Here is a 17,079-nt window from a genome sequence, read left to right as displayed (position 1 = left end):
CTCAAGTTGTACCAGACAATTCACAATTTGGGAACCCAGCACAGTCCCCTCCTTAGTGTAGCAGTTGGAGTGACACCAGTTGCTGACAGGACAAACAACACCCTTCACCCCTAGGAAGGAGTTCTCCCTACCTCATAGCAGCCAAGTCTTGAGGTTAAGACTGTGCCAGTCCTCAAGGCCATGAAGACGGTCTATGCAACTGACACTTCACCTTGGATAGGATAAGTTCAAGCCCCTACTACAGGCAACTGCCAGCTAAGGCAGGCTGGAGCACCAGGCCATCAATGAGGCACAGCCAAACCAGAACCTGACTGCAGGCCACTCCTTGTGCCATCCCAGTCTGCTCCACCAAAACCAACACAACCAAAACAGGAGCTGCCAGTGGGAAGATAACAATTGCACAGATCCAGGGAGCAGCAGGGATGCCCAGACCTGCTGCTGTAACCACATCCATATGTCTTAGTCCAGAGTCCAACTGAGCACCAGGATAAGGTGCCCAGGTGGGCAGCCAGCACCACAACGTATCTCCCCATCCTGTGGGAGGGAAGAGGGAGACCTCTGCATCCAGATGGGGTCACCCCCAAGGTCCCACACTAGGCTTCAGCACGTTCTTGGAGGAGCTTAAGGATGTATCTGAGGCGGTGGTGGAGCTCAGGAGAGCAGCCCAGCTCCTGGAGACTGCACAGCTTGTAGGTGTAGGAGTTGCGCTCCCGGTTGATGTAGGTGACAAGGCAGGAGTGGTCAGGCTTGCTAATGATCACCTTGGTGTGGTCATTGTAGAAGTTCACCTAGAAGACAGGTTGGGCTTGGTTTAACCCATCCTTCCCACAACATGTCAGGAGCCATGCTTCCTGCCTCACCCTGTTCCTCCTCCCTGACCTGCCTGGGAGCATCCCTGCTCCATGCCCCACAGCAAGAATGCACCAGTGCAAACAAATGGCCAACTGAAGCACATCCCCCATGGGCTGAACAAGCTGCAGTCAGCAGCTCTGGGCACTGGAGCAGCATCCTGCATTTTCACAGTTGGACCTTGCATTTGGGCTGGTGCAAATAAAATATTACACAGACCAGGATTCCCCAGCCAGCCTCCTCCCCACAGGGGTCTGGGCATCTCTACTGTGCCCCACACATACCTGGAGTGTGCCACTGCTAAACAGCATGAGCAAGGCTTGGTCAGTCTTCACCCACTGCAGGAGAAGCAGGGCTGGCTGCCCAAGGTCATCTATGCTGGGCAAGTCGCCTCCCTTACAGAGAGAGAAATGTTTATGTAAGCCATTGGTCCCACAGACAGGAGAACACAAATCTAAATACCCACAGTGGGGTCCTCACTCTCAGGACAACTCTCAGAGTGTCCACCTGACCACAGCCTGTGAGCTGTAAGTCCCACAATCCCAAGCAGTGTGATCAAGCCATATCCCAACATCCAATCCAACCGCAATCCCAGCCCACCCTGGGCCCCAACACCCACCTTCACGAGATGCTGCTCCATGTACGATGCAAAGTAGCGCAAGACACTCATCTGTCCCTGCAACTGCTCAGGGATGGCAGCTGCAGAGAACACGAGGTGTTTGCTGTTGGTTGGGTTGTAATGCACTGTCCTGGGAAAAAGCAGAGCATGTGATTTGGGGCCACGCAGCACCAAACCCACCCTTGGCATAGCCTCCTTTGACCCTTCCCACGAGGTGCTTCCCCAGAGGCACCAGCCCCTTCCCCACTGCTTACCTGTGACTTGGGGAAAGTGTCATGTGCGTGCCATTGTTGAAGAGGACCCCAATGCTGCGGTTGGAGAGCTGGTAGCCAAAACCATACTTGTTGGAATAATCAACCCACTTGCTCACCCAGACGAAGTGCTCATGGCGGGCCAAGGAAGCTGGGTTTTTCTCCGCTGGTGGAGAAGGGAAAGGGGTCAGAGCAGCCCCTTGTCCACCTTACCTCACCAGTAAGGAGCAGACCATTCCCTGCCAGCAGGCTCTGGCTACATTTAAGGTACCCCAAATAATAGCCATGCCTTCATCCCATGAGGAAAGGGATGCACAGCACCCTGTGCTCCAGCCCAGAGCAGCCCAGCTGATTTACCTGGGGGCATGGAGGAGAGGCAGGTCCGCAAGAGCCGGACAGCTGACTCGATGATGGCAGAAGCAGTGATGCAATCTTCAAAGGCTGCAGAGAGAAGATGACAGGCTGAGTCAACCAGCCCCACTATCAGCTAGGGCAGGTCAGGAAACATAAGGCAGGCTGCAGTGGCCTGAGCAGGTATTACTCACCCTCACAGCTGCTGGCCATGGTCCCCCGGATGGAGGGGCATGCAGACTTGTGAGATGTCTCCTCCACCACTGTCTCAACAGGGCTAGAGCTTGCACTGCGGCATGATACAGGGGTGGCCTGTGGAGAGACCTGGCTTTATTTATCATCAGCCTGCCTGCTGCCCTGAAGAAGGGTGCATACAGGCTCAGAGATGTTCTCACCTCATTCCCTTCCATAGTTTTATAGCTCATTTGCCGGCAGATTGAGGTCTTCACCAGCCCAGTGACCAGTTTAGAGATGTCATCCTTGTCCTCCAAAGAGCCCTTCTTAGCTGAGAAGAAAGCAACCAATAAGAGCACTGCTGAGCACAGGGGTGAGGACATCTTAGCCACCCCTCCCAGTAGCTCAGCTCTCCCTCATCTGCTCCTATGCTGACAGTGGTGAGGATGGTGTCAGGCAGCTGGCTCCCACTTTCACTTCCTACTTCTCATGCAACACAGAGCTTCCAGGAGGAACTGCCCCCATGGGTTGCAGCATAGCATCTGCTCTCCAGGTACACACCCATGCCAGGCAGGCAGGGACAAGCCCAGCCTGTGCTGGCCCTAGGCAGAAGCCCCACAGAGACCTATCAGGAAGCCTCTCAAGGAGAGAGGACCCACTTCTCCCTGAAGAAAGGGTCACCCAGGTACTCTGAGCAAGTACATAGACTCACCACCCTTAGGCTTCTTCTTCCCAAAAAGTGTCTTGGTGACTTTAGCAAACAGACTCTTAGCTGGGTTGGGGGGACTCAGCTCTGGAGCCATCACACAGCTGCTGGGAGGGAGCTTCTCAGGCGTGTAGCCCTGCAGAGAGGTCAAGGCAGAAGTTTGGTTTCCACATCCTATGTGCTCCAGGCAGAGCAGCTGCCCTGGGCTGATTGCAGTCACTCATAGCCCTCCTCACAGCCAGCTTGCATCAAGCCTTGGCCCCTTAACTGGCATCAATATAGGAAACAGCTCATGCTATAGGGACAGGAAGAGCACATCAGATCCCTTAGTTCCCCTCACTGGCATTTGAGCAGGACAGCAGCTGCTTCCTTTGAAGGACAGAGGTTTGGGCTCCAAGGACAGTATCCTGCACAACTGAGAGTGCCCCATTCCACACGGAGAAGGGTCAAGGCTAGACTTCCACCCACTCACCTTGAAGAACTCATGGTCCAAGATCTCCTCAAGGGTGAGACGGTCCTGAGGGTTGCGTCTGAGGATGCCAGCAATGAGGTGCTTGGCAGGCAGAGAGAGGAAGGCAGGGAGGGTGTACTCCACCTGCTTGATACACCTGTAGGTCTCCTTGAGGTCAGAGGTCTCAAAGGGAGGGTTGCCACACAGCAGGGTGTACCTGGGAAGGCACACATGTGCCACCGTCACAACCCCACCAGGTTGGTGACTCAGCAGCACTTTAGACAAGGAAGTTATTGGCATGTGGCCGGCCACACCTGGCCAGGAGCACCACTTCCAGCCTGGGCAGCTGCACTCACATCCGGCCACACTTCCTCCTAGAAACTCTTTAGAGCAACAGGCCAGGAGCCCTGGAAAGAGGGTTGGCATAAGGCAGCCACCCTTTACCACTACTGCTCCCATCCCTGCATCGCCAATCGGGTGGAAAGAAGAGCAGGAAGCTTGTGGGCAGAGGCTGGATAAAGGGCTGGATGTCACAAAGCAACAGTGATCACTCCCCTAACAGAGTAGCAGCTGCCACCAGCCACCAAGATTTTGTTTATCACATTCACAAGGCAGCTGAGCCTACTTTGAACTGGAGCTGAGCACAGCATGAGACCACCTGCCTTTTGCAGCTCCCACTTGCACAGACCACAAGCAGAGTTCTGGGATGTCTGAAAGTAACTGCTCTGAAGTAGGGGTGGGCAGATGATACCCACCCACTTCCCTCCCCCGCCTTTCAGCAACCACTGCAAAACCACAACGCAAAGTACAAGAGAACTTCCTCATTGGATGCTCCACATCCTGGCTCTCCCCTACCCCCAGGCAGGCAGGACTGCCAGACCCCTCCCCACTCAGCAGTATATACTTACATGACACAGCCCAGTGACCACACATCTGACTCTGGCCCATGGCCCTGCCTCAGTAGCACTTCTGGGGCCAGGTAGTTGGGGGTCCCACATATTGTCCTGTGTGGAAGAAAGCCAGGTCAGTACATGCTTTATTATTCCCTTGCAGACAGACTCCTCTGCCAAGCCCTGGGATTCAACTTGCAGCCTGTGCTCCCCATTTCATTTTATTCTTTGTGGCCCAAAAACCCACTCCATCTACAAAGAGTCCCAGAGATTTTCCCTGTCTTCAGCTCCCAGGGATCAGGAGCAGCTGCTCCTGGGAAGCCATTGGGAAGAGCTTGTCCTAGAGCTGGGGAGGAATAGAGCCTTTGTGTCCCAGCCTGCGCAGCCATCAGGCCAGCCAGGCAGGCACAATAGCAATAGTCAGAGTATTGTTCTCCAGATGCCTGCAGAGCTCACTCCTGAAGGAGCCACAAAGCCCTCAGCCCCCTTGCCTTGCCTGCAGCAGAGGCAAGAATCACTCCCCCACCCCAGCAAGGCACCCTAAGGTTCCCCCTCCCTAGGCCAGGAAGGACCACTCACTCCTCCACCCTCCCAGGAAGCCACAGCAGGAAGAGTGAAACCTCAGAGGGCTCTGGAATAGAGAAACCTCAGACTTACTTTTTCTTTTGGTCAGAGATATCCTGACAAGCAGCTAGCCCAAAATCTCCTACTTTCAGCTCCATGTTTTCATTGATAAAGAAGTTGCCTGCAAGTCAATAGTGATGTGTCACCACAAATCCCCCTAAGGCAGGTCGCTTCCCACACAGCACCCTGCCCCAACCACAGCACTCACCAAGCTTGAGGTCTCTGTGAAGGATGCCCTTCAGGTGAAGGTATTTCAAGCCTGAGATGATCTGTTTGAGGTAATAGCGCACTTCGGGCTCCAGTAGAGTATGGCGGGCCTTCCAGATGTGGGCCAAGGACTGCAGAGAGAGAAGGCAGGTTGGTGAGAGCAGGCAGAACACGCAGCTATGCTGACTAAGTACAGGGTAGGTAGGGTCAAAGACAGTTCTTCCAGAAGCTGCATACACACAAATAATCCTCCTTTCACAGCCATGAGCTCAGCAGACTCCCCACACAAGGCTGAGAGGTTGTTCAACAAAGCCAGGGGAACCACTGGGTTTACAGTGGACTCATCAGGACCTACAGACCGCCAAAATGAGCAGGAGGCTTGAGCAGGCCAGGCACTCAGTAGTATCCTCAGTGCTTGTGCAAAACTACACAACTCATGGGTGGGACTGAGCAGGTATCAAGGTGGTTCAGGAGAAAGAATGTGCCAACAAAGCACCTCAGATAAGGCCTCCTCCAACCAGTCACAGCTCTGTTTAGAGATCTTTTAGCAGGGAAGTCACACCAGCACTCACCTTCCTACTACAGTGCTCCAGAAAGATGTAGATGCTCTCTGCATCCTCAAAGTAGTGGGAGAACTTCACGATATGTTTGTGGTGTAAGTCCCGGTGCAGCTCAATCTCATTGGTGATCTGAAAGGGAGAAGTGATCCCAGGTGACCACAGGACCCTCACTGCACCTCACCAGCCCAGTACTCCACCAGCCCCACAGCACCCACCTTCTCCCGCTGGTGAGGCTTAGCCACCCGGCTGTGAGGAATGACCTTCACGGCATAGGTTTTGTTGCTGGAGAGGTCTGTCATTTCATAGCATCGTGCAAACCCGCCCTACAAGGGAAGACATAGTTATGGATGGGTGGCCACTAGCCCCTGCTTGCTTACAATCCTCCTCCTCCTCCTCCATTCCCTCACAATACAGCCCCGGCAAGCGTCACACGCTCCCTCCTGCTGCATCGCCCACTAAGATCCGAACTACGATGCTCTCAACTAGGGATTTTCTTCACCCAGTTCCTGTAAAACGTCCAGATCATTTTTCCTCCCACCATAGTCGGACTCTGCCATCTTTCCACATGACAGATCAACCCGGAAAGCCCTGTGCAGGGCAGGGAGCCCGGGGACCGGAGGCCACCGAAAGGCAACCCAATGGAGACAGGTTTTTCCTGCCATGATGTCAGCCTCCAATCTGCACACTCAGCCGCTGAGCCTGCCCGGGCCGCGCTGGAAACCGGCACCCACCTCCTACACACCACTGGCAGGGGGAGGAAAAGTTGCGTGTGGCAAAGCAGCAGGGACCGGCACCCCTGGGAACCGGGGCACTCGTCAGCCCACGCACGCCCCGCGGGGCGCCCCGAAACCGATGCGTTCACGATAGCCGGCAAGGCATGTAGCCAGGCCGGGTGATTCACGGCTTCCAGCGCTGCTGCGGGCCCGCCGGGAAAGGCGGGGAGGGTGGGGGCGGCGGACGGCAAGACGAGGGGCCGCATCCACCCGTAGGCCACCCCGGGTGAGATCGAGCAGACACGCAACAATCCGCCCCTCCCTGCGCCCGCATCGGGCTGCGTCTGCCGGCCCCCAGCCCCGTTCAACCCAGCTCGCTCACCCCACCGTTCCCCGGTACCTTTCCCAGTAGGCGGCCTTTGCAGTAGGACCGGCCGGAGACGGGGTCGGTGATGATTCGAGTCGTCTCGGCCACGCGGGGCGGCGGCGCTGGAGCAGGCGGGGGCGCCGGAGCAGGCGGGGGCTGTGCAGGGAGGCAGGCGGCGGGGAAAGGAGGGAAGAGGCTGACAGGTTCCATGCCGGGTGCGGGAGCAGGCGAAGGAGGCGGCGGTTCGGTGGGCCCGGGGCTGCCGGGGCTCCTCCACCGCTGCTCCTCCACCAGCACCGCGCACGTGGCCCCGCCGCGCAGCTGCCGCCGCGGGAATCCCGCCCGCTTTATCAATGGGAGAGATGATGTCACCCCCGCCAGCACCGCCCCTGGGCGGCCCCTGGCTACCCTTAAAGAGGCAGCGGCATGGGGAGGGGATGGTGGGTTTTGAGTCTTCACCGGCACCCTCTTGCCGGACGTGATGCGGCGACAGAAATACATCCACGGCCCGGCTGTCTCTGCCATGCAGGGTCCCCCGCGCACACAGATCCCTCAGGCACCACGTGTCCTGCCCTGCCCACACACAGCAACCCCCACAGACACACAGCAACCCCCACAGACACACAGCCCTTCTTTGGCACAGGGTCCGCTAACACACACACATCGAGATCCACAGGCACGCAGAGCTCCCTCGTCAGCTGCCTCTACTCTCTACTGGGATACACAGAGCCCTCTCCCTACACAGATCTATAAATACACCCCCCACATCCACTCACATGTCATCTCCTCGTGGGCGTGACTAGCTTGTGTCATGCGATCCCCTCGGGACCCCAAATCTACACCCCACAGAAAGACCGTGGCCAGGGAGGGATTTCAAAGCCCATGAGTTAACTCACTGCAAGCCCTGGCAACCCTATGCCAAACCTGAATGCAGACACTCTCCTGGAGTCCTTCACTTTGTTCAGGAAGCAGGGTCACAACCCACCTTAGGCAGGACACTGGGGACATAGGGAACAGTTGAAGATGCAGGTGAGCTCCTCGTCTGGGCTGTCTCCTCGGCAGGTGTCCCTTGGCCACATTTTGCCCCAGCTCCAGCCCAGCCCAATATTTCAGTGACCCTTAAACAGTCCCAAAGCATCAGTCCCCTGTACTCTTAGTGAGCAGTCTAGGACTGGAGACCTGCAAGACTGTCCCACTGGGACACCCCTCAGCGCTGGAACATCCCATCCTGGGATTTCTGGTGTTGCAAGGTGGGCCTGGCTGTGGTCGTCCAGATGTGTGGTGGCTCTGGTGTGCGGTGGCCTAGGTGTGCAGTGCTGGCTGGGCAGCATGCCATAGTGGTGCTGCTCTCTAAGGATCATGGAGAGGACATATCTCTGTGTCACCAAAGGGGCCATGGAAGGATGATAAGCATTTCTTCTTCTCCATGGGTGTGGGAGATGGCAGAGATGGTCACAAATCCACCTGGAGGTGCAGCATTGCGAGAGCCCTTTAAAAGCAGGTCCTGCCACCATTCCCCTCCTCCATACTGCATACAGGGTAACTTGTGCACACATCTTTTACTCTGTGTCTCCGTTTCCCCACTCTGCACTCCACCTATTCTTCCCTGAGGCAGCTCAAGGCTCTGGTCACTGGTTTGTTCCTGAATACACCGAAGCTTCTCCATGAGTACTCCCAGCCAAACAATCCCATGTTCCCCCAACTGTGGGGGGGAATGAACCTTTTTTTCCTTTTTCTGCAGAAAAGCTGCCTGCAAGGAGAGAGGAAACAAGATGGGTCTGTCTGTTCTTTTCTCAGGTTTCCAGCTTTTGCAGAGAAAATATGTGCAAACCCATCACCTAGCTGCAAACATGCTCCAGGAGTAGGCAAGGAGGCTGCTGCCCCTGTGGAATGCTGCCTGTTTCCACCAGGGCCCCAGAACTCCCCCCAGGTGCAGGCAGTGTCATGGGGCTGTGTCATGGAGGCCCCAGTTCAAAGCTGCTAGGAGCTCCCCCCACAGAGCTGAGTCAGCGTCTAGAGTCAATGTGTGGGTGGAGGCACCCAGGGGTGCAGGGAAGCCCCAGAGGACCTGCCTGGGGGTGATGGGACAACCTGCACTGGTTTTGCCTTTGAGGTCCCCCACAAAGGCACAGAGATCAGCAAGGGACAGGAGCTAACAGCCTCTTCTCCTGCTCTCCAGTGGCTGGCACAGAGGGACCCCACAGTCTGACAGGGCTGGGACACCTTCTTTCCAAGAGGAATGGAGCCTGCAAGCCAACCCTGAGCCCTGCAGCTGAGGCCTGCAGCAATGCAGAGCATTGCAGATTGGGGTTTTGCCATCATGGAGATGGGGTAGTGGGAGGAAATGTGGTTTAACATCAACAACCTGCCCAGCCTGGGCAAGGGGAGGCTCTGGGTGAACCTCTGGCTTCCTGCAGCTACTTAGATGGAGTTACAGGAAAAGCAAGGCAAGCACTTTGGGAAGGTGTACAGTGAAACTAAGATAGGCACAAGATGCAATTTGCATCAAGGGAAATTCTGGATAGGTATTAGGAAACTTTTGTCCTCTGTGAGCATGGTAAAACATTACAGCAGCCAAGAGAGGCTGTAGAATCTCCATCCTCCATGGTATCCAGACCTGGCCTGGCTCCAGCCCAATTTTCTGCAAAGTCCCACCACCTTAACAGCCTGGGATGCAGGGGAGCTCCCTGGCGTCGGGGTGACAGCTTTGACTCCCTTGGGATTTTCCCCTCCCTCAGTACTCTTACCCAGTGAGCTCCTGCAAAGCCTGGGGCTGCAGGGTTCGGGGAGGAGGAGGGAGAGAGTGGCTGGTCTGTCATCTGAGCTGGGGAAGGAAGCACCAGCACCAGCAAAGCCCAATCTGCTCCAGGGGCTGGCTGAGGATGTGCAGAGGGGAAGTTGCAAATCTGGGCAAAGCTGCCTGGAGGGAGAGCTAAAAAGAGCTGGATCCCTCTGGATTAAGGAAGCACACGAATCCATGGAGGTATGTAAAATGCCAGTGCTGGAAGGTACTCCTTGGGAAGCAGGATCCAGCCCAAGGAGGCTCAAGGAGCCCTCTGAAATCTCCTGTAACAGGGCTTTTGGCTCAGCTGCTGTCTCAGAACTGGGGGAACTGGGAGCTCTGGCCCACGGGTGTCTGTTTGGGGCTGTGTGTCCATGTCTGGGGCACTCTAGGAGGAAAATCTCATCCCCCCAGCTGCTGTACAGCTGGCACCTCCCTTTCCGCAAGGGCCTGAACAGCCATTTCCTTCGTCCCACCCCAGCAGCCAGGCCTTTGCAAAGCCTGCTTCCCTCCCTGCTTCATGCCCCCCTTCCCTCCCTGTCCTGTCCCTCCCCATCCTGTCCTGGCTGCCCAGCAGAAATTCCTTCTGCAGGGTTCATTGTTGCAGCATTTGCTGCACAGCACAAACTGCTCGCACCCCAAACATGCTGCTCATGAGGCAATGCCTACAGCAGCATGAGACAGGTCCTGCCACCAGAAACCCATGTCTCTGCCAGAGTTTGTGGGTCTGGGAGAGACCTGAGCAGGGTGTATGAGACATGGGTGACAGTCTGAGCCAAGGGCAGCTGCTGCTTTCCCACTGGGGACTGTAGCACTGCTGAGAGCCACAGGAGACAGGTGAAATCAAGGCAAGAAAATCTTGAAACCTGGTGCCTTCTCAAACTCTGCTGCATTATTCAGGATGGGTGGCTGTGACAACCCAGTGCTTTTGTTACTGGTCTGTTGAACTTGCCAGGCCTCTGAAGCACCCAAGATATATATGTAAGGTGTCCCAGTACCCTGCAACCCAAACCAGGCTGAACAGTGGCAGGCTGAGCCCTTCCATGCTGTGATCAACCCACAAGACTCTGGCACCATAGCACTGCACAGGCACTTGGGCCAGGTCCTGTCTCACTTCCCACTGCCAGCAAAGCAAAGCACAGCTGGTACCTCACCATGTGCCGCTTCACACCACAGTGAGAGCCCAGGTATTTTCAGGGTGTGGAAACACAGCTTCCTTCTCCAGAGCTGCTTTCCCTGTAGGTTGTGGTGCTCCTGCTCCTTTTTCCCAGCCCAGGACTGGAAAGAAGTTGCAAAAGGTCCAGTAATGGAAAGGGAGGCTGACCCCTTTGGTTCCTATCCTGCAAGCATGTCCACCCTGCATCCTCTCCCCAGTGGGGCTGGAAGCAGCACTGTACATGGAGGTGTGGGAACCAGATGAGCAGAGCCCCCTCCCTGTCCCAGGATTGAGGGAAACTCAGCAGAACCTTGCCTGGCCCCTTGCTGTGGTCTTAGGGGGCTGATGCTGGAGTATGGAGGCAGCTGGAGGGATAAACGTCTTGTCGGGATGGCAGACGGGATTAGAGATTGGGGAAAGTTTGGAGGCAGGGAAGGGTCATTGTTTCCAGGGGATGGAGAGGGATGGGGAAAGGATGGGAACGGCTGTGGTTTAGGGGAGGGGCAGAGGAAAGAGGACCACTGAGCGGGATTTGCGGTAGGGTGCCGAGGTCAAGCATGTTTTGGGGGGGTGCCACCGCACAATGTGTCTGGAGGGTCCGTCTGGCGGGAGCCCAGGAAGGAACGGCGCACAGAGGGCTGAAAGGAGACTAGCGCCCGCAGGGGTGCGGCGAGGCGGGCCCGGTCCAGGGCGGGCGGGCTTCGGCGGGGCCGCCCCGCAGCGAGGCGGAGCCGGTGGCCGCGCCCGGCGGGGAGCACGGCGGGGCGCGGAGCGGCCCCGGAGGATGGGGCGTGCGACAGCAGGTGAGGCTGGGCAGGGCACTCCGGGGCGGGAGGGGAAACAGCCCCAGGGGTCGCTGTCTGCCAGCGGGCAGCCGGACGGGGCAGCAAGGCGTCGGGTGTGCAACAGTCCCGGGCGGGCGGGAAGCGGCAGACCCAGGAGGTGGTGCCCGGGGGGACTGCGGGGACCCGGTCCTCTTTCCTAGGAGGGAGAGAAGTGAGGTTCACCCCTCCGCGTCGGGCCGGAGCACGGGGAGAGCTGGCTCACCGAGGGTCACCCATCCTCTCTGCTCTTCTCGCAGGCGCAGGACTGGGGACAGTCTCCCTCTGGGGCAGCCTCCTGCTCGCTGCCGGCCTGGCTCTCGACCCAGCACCGCAAAGCTGCAATTGCACCGAGCCCATGGACTTCCAGGCTTTCCGGGAGGCTCCACTGTCCGAGAGCTGCTGCCTCAACTTCACTAGCTCCAACATCACCCATCTGGACTGGGGTGCCCTGGTAGGGGTGCAGGGACTGCGAGAGCTCTACCTCTCGCACTGTGGCATCATGGATATCAGCAATGCACAGGGAGCTCCTCCTTCATTGGAGATCTTGCACTTAAGTCACAACCTGCTGGAAAGTCTCCCTGGGAGCTTTCTGGAAGATGCCCCTAATCTGAGGGTCCTTTATTTGGACAGCAACCAGCTCCAGGAATTGCCCAAGTCCTTCCTGAAAGCATCAACCCAGGTCCAGGAGGTTTATCTGGGTTTCAATGCCCTGACCTTCCTTCCCACCAGCCTACTGAAGCCATCTCTGCTCCAGCTTCAGCTCTCCAACAACAGCTGGGACTGCAACTGTGCTCTCCTGAACAATCTGGAGGGTTGGACCAGCCTGGCTGATGAAGTTATCTGCCACACACCAGAGCAGTACCATGGTGTGGACCTCCAGAGTATACCCCGGGATAAGCTGTGCCGCTCACACAGCCTAACTGTCCTCTTCATCTGCTTGCCCTCTTTCCTCATCCTTGCCAGCATTACCTGGTGCTTCTGCAGGCATAAGAGAAAGACTAACTACAGCCTTCAGAGCAGGTCCCAGAGCCACCTGGCCACATCAGAGAGGGGCAACATGCCGGTGCTTGCGGAACCCCACCACTACATCCCCTGTGAGCTGCCTGTTACCCCCTCTAAGACCAAGAAGAAGGTGCTGCTGAGGAGCCAGGTCCTGCTTCAGCCACCTGTGGACCCACTGGACAGCGGCAAAGACCTCTATGAGGAGGTGGAGATCCAGGTGGGATCCTCCCACGGTTCCCAGGTGCCAACCCATGACGTGCCTCTGGGGATGAGTCTGGGCAAGCAGTGGGACACCCCAGCACCGAGGGCAGAGGAGCTGGGGAGCAGTGAGCCAGAGGTGGACACCGTCAGTGTGAGTGAAGTCCTGAAGGACTCTGCCAACCGGGAGAAGATATACTTGAGTCAGTCAACCAACTATTACAACCTGGTACCTGGCATTGAGCTGGAGGACTCAGACAATCTGGAGTATGAGAATATAGACCTGCACTGATGCCAGGACTGGGGCTATATTAGGGATATGCCAAGATGGTGGCAATGGCCAGGCAGGAGTGAAAGCTAGCAGAGCAGGAGAGGCAAAAACTGTCTTGCTGTGGTTTACAATGGCTGCTTGCAAAGCTGCACCCTGAAATTCCTATCCCTCCCCCTGTGGTACCATGTGCATCTCTCACTTGCCAGGTGCTCAGAAGGGCAGGGGGTGTAAGGGTGGACACTGGAGACACAGTCAGTGTCCAAGGAAGGATATGGAGAGGAAGCAAGGCCTGGTTTTGGGGAACAGGGCCTCCATCTTCTCTCACTGGAGAAAGATGGCAGCTGGCACAGACCTGCTGCTCCCCAACCTACAGAGAACAGGGTTTCAGGAATGGGACTAGCTCTGCCTACATGGTCTGTGGGGTGGGTGTGAGCAGGTGTGCAAGGTGCACATGATCACAGAGGGCCATGGGAAGGGGTCCCTCGCAGTCTCCCCTGCCCCATGTTCTTCCTCACAGGGATGCAGTTCTCAATAAGAAATAAATCATTTTACTCCAGGCAGTGTGGCTCCATTCCTATGTCTGTGTGATGTGGGGTAGTGGAAAGCCAACCGATGGGACGCTGGGGAGTGCAGGGATGGGGAGTGTTGCTTGTATCCCATCTCCCCTCCTTGTCTGTGGGTGGTGCTCCAGCATGTCTCATCCATCAGTCCCAGGGCTGCTCTGCCAACCCAGCAGAGCAGAGCTGGGCACTGGCTGAAGGTGAGTGGAGCTTTTGCTTTGCACCATGGGTTGCGATTCAGCCAGGGAAGGTGTCAGCCTGCTGTAAATGTCATGATTCCTGGCTAGGGTAGACACTTGTGGGGCAAAGCTGTAAATCAGCCTGGAGGAGCAGGAGCTGTAAATCAGCCTCTGGCAAGACTCACCGGGGGGTTCTCCAGCCCTTTTCTTGGGACTGGGGGATGAAGGCACCCTTGAGCCCTGTCTCTGCTCTCCAGGGGAATATTTGCCAGGCTGGAAAGCCGCAGCAGCCACCCTGATCCACACTGGAGCTGCCCTGGGCCTGGGCCAGGCGCTGTGCCCAGGCAGGAAGGGAGGGAGCCAGGCAGGGCGGACGTGGTGCTCCGGCCGGCGAAGGAAGCGGAGTTTCCTGTGGAGTACAGCTTGGCGTCCAGCAGCCCATGATGGGATGAGCCATGGTCCCTGGCAGTGCTCAGCACCAGCCCCAGTGTGGGCTGGGTACCAGGACAGGATAATTTCCCTGCATGTCTTGCTGTCACTCACAGATGTTTCCCACTGGATTATGTCCTGCTGGAATTTTTCCCTTCCCACTCACTCCTAGGCCCTGGGAAAGTGGCCCAGTGCCAGCCTTAATGTGCCTTCACCAGTCCCTGCCAGGTTGTGCAGCCAGGGGACACCCAAGGGATCTCAGTGTGCCCAGCTCATGCTGTTCCCAAGTCCTCCCGTAGGGACATGGAGGGCCCGGGATCTGCAACAGTGCCGAGGGTCAGACAGCCGTCCCCAGGGGCTGCAGCTGTCCCCAGTCACAGGCACTGCCTGTTGCTGGCAGCAAGGATGTGGGCAGTGGTGAGTGGTTTTTTGTTTTTCACCTGTGCTTCAGAAATATTGCACAGCCATCCCTGGGTGCTGGCTCTGCCTGTGCATCCTGGTGTCAAGTTGCCAGGGCTTCCAGGAGCAATGCAAACCTCCATCCTTTTTCCTCCTTCTCATGGAGCCAAAATTTGACTGCTGTGGCTGGAAAGGGGAATTACCCAAATTGCCCCACTGGGTCTTCCCCAGCTCTGGCACTCACAGCCCCCAACTAAATCTCTGTCCATGGCCAGTGTCAGGAAGGTATGACCAAGATGGAGTTCCCTGCCAGCTCCATTTTTGCTTGCTGGTGCTGATCATCCTCAGCAGTGAGACAGCAGGGACATCACATTTATCCAGAAAGTGAATTAATTTGGGTTTTTTTAAGGAGCATGCATAAGTTGACACAAAGGGCATGGCCCCAAGGGCTGACACCAGTGACAGCTGTGGGGTATTAGACCAAGTGATACAGCTAGAAACCACAAAGAAATGAAGATGCTTTCAGTCTCTGTGAGAGGGTTGGAAAAGCACTTCTAACCTGAGAGTATTAGCAGATGTTAAAAATCTACCTCTCCTACAAGCCCTCCTTTCCCAAAGCTTATTTTCCTTTGAAGCTCCTCCCCTCCTACCCTCTGGGCCACTGCTGTACCTATCTGTTGAAACAGAACTAGGAGGTCTCTTTCTGTGTTGAACTATGTCCTGTGAAAACACTCCAAAGTAAATACCATGTGGAGCTGAGCGAGCCACCAGACAGCAAGGAACAGCACTCAGGATGTCAAGTGACCTAGCCTGGGTTACGCTGCTGGCTGCTCACTGCGTGAAAAGTAGCTTTAAAAAAAAAAAAATAATCCCTCCCACCTACTTGTAAAAGTGGCAATGGTCCTTAACCAGCCTTTGGCACCTCACAAACCCAGCCAGACTAAAACTGTGCTTAACCCCAGCCCTGCCCATCTCTTTCTGGCTCAGCACATGGCAGACTTGTCTCCTCCCAGGCAGGCAAATCCCTTTGTACATCCATGCAGCTATGCCAGGGCCAGATCAGAAACCATATACTCTGTGGCCAAGCTGGAAGACCCACAGCCTGTGCCCCCTTGAAAGCCAGCTACCACCATTCTGTTCGTATGTCACACCTACAGCATGGCTCTGGTGGGTGACAGGCACAGCTTTCACTCCCATGGGCCATTGCCCTTGAGAACTACATCTTTCAGAACAGTAAATCCAGACCATAATCCTGCCCAGCAGGGGCTGAGTTTACAGCTCCTACTGACACTGAATAGGCACTTGCTTCAGTTTCTCCATCTGTGCAAACCCCCTCAGAAACACCCTCAAACTTGTTTGCACGCTGTGGAGGGTAAGGGGGGGAAGAAACACTCAGAGGAAGCAGCCATGACGCATGCCTCCCAAGAGCCCTTTATTGCCTTGGCCCCACCTCTCTCTAACACAGGCGTTGCTGGGGAGCAGGGAAAGTTTACCCAGTATCACTATGGAGAAGAGACATGCTTGTGCAAACGTTTGTCCTAGCCCAGGTCACACTGCCAGGGACTCCAGCTGCACGCAGCTGGGCACGGTTCCGTTCACAGTGCCCACAGGAGCACAGACCCAAGCAGGAAGGCAGTGCCAATGCACACCCACCAGAGGACAATGCTGCTGCTGTGGCCGTGAGGTAACAGGGAGTGCTTTCTGATGTGGCAGGTGTACATCCCCATCTGCAGCACCAACCCATCCTCGGCTCCCTGCCAGCAAAGCAGGACTCCACGCTGCCCAGGCCACATGAGCCTGAGAGCACCTCCTGCAACCGAGGCAGGACAACACAGGAAGAACTTAAAAATACCAAGCAGAAGCTGTTTGGGGGGCAGGCAGTCTGTTTCAACCTAGTGGAGACACAGCTTGCCCCACAACTTGGCTTGGGACAAGACAATCAGACAATATCCTTGTTCAGAGATAGAATCAGTGACACTGGAGCTGCAGGCAGCCTGCCTTGCACCAGAATGCTCCTATAGATAAATGAGGCTTTTGATACAGAAATGGGGTAAGTGTGCAACTTGTCCAACAAAGCAGGCAGATGTGTGAGTCGGGCCTGCCCTGTGGCCCTGGGACCACGGGCTCCCAACTTCAATACCTGTACAAAGTATTTGGCAACTAGATGCAGAAATCCATCACAGTGGCTTTTTCTTTCATTACAGCAGCCCCAACGAACATCGCAAGCCCCGAAACACACACAACAAACTTTTGTTCAACACAGCTTTCCAATTCCACTGAGTGACAGGGCAGAAAGCTAGAGTTTGTACCCAGCTATCGAAAGGGACAGACCATAACAAGACCCTGCCCCTTCTGCTAGAAGGAATTTATCTTGCACTGGAATGAGACCAAGGAGGTCAAGGAAAGACCAGCTGGTCACTGAACAGTGCAGCCAAGTTGCATTAAGATACTGGACCCTGGACTGAAAGCAGTCATACAACCAGGCAGGGAACACCAGGCCAAAGCAAAAAGAGCTGC

The 17,079-nt window shown here is 56.1% G+C and overlaps 1 protein-coding gene and 1 non-coding gene across 2 annotated transcripts; both read right to left on the bottom strand.

Moving 5' to 3' along the window:
* Positions 1–593: 593 nt before the first annotated feature.
* Positions 594–6,972, bottom strand: PLK3 (polo like kinase 3). Its single transcript, XM_054384286.1, has 15 exons — positions 6,796–6,972; positions 5,898–6,005; positions 5,695–5,811; positions 5,124–5,253; positions 4,949–5,036; positions 4,310–4,405; positions 3,423–3,618; positions 2,960–3,086; positions 2,466–2,575; positions 2,265–2,382; positions 2,077–2,160; positions 1,723–1,885; positions 1,469–1,598; positions 1,134–1,244; positions 594–788 (listed from the first exon to the last, which is right to left on the bottom strand). Exons 1-15 carry the CDS (start codon positions 6,970–6,972, stop codon positions 594–596), a joined length of 1,950 nt encoding a protein of 649 aa, XP_054240261.1.
* A 9,891-nt stretch (positions 6,973–16,863) lies between these two features.
* Positions 16,864–16,993, bottom strand: LOC128969764 (small nucleolar RNA SNORA35). The gene has a single exon (XR_008489177.1). It is a non-coding gene; the product is annotated as a small nucleolar RNA SNORA35 (small nucleolar RNA).
* Between the last annotated feature and the right edge of the window lie 86 nt (positions 16,994–17,079).

Source organism: Indicator indicator, chromosome 10, assembly GCF_027791375.1.
Source record: "Indicator indicator isolate 239-I01 chromosome 10, UM_Iind_1.1, whole genome shotgun sequence".
NCBI classification, from domain to species: Eukaryota; Metazoa; Chordata; class Aves; order Piciformes; family Indicatoridae; genus Indicator; species Indicator indicator.
Note: the sequence above shows the minus strand (reverse complement) of the source record. Positions and strands in the feature narration are given on the sequence as shown.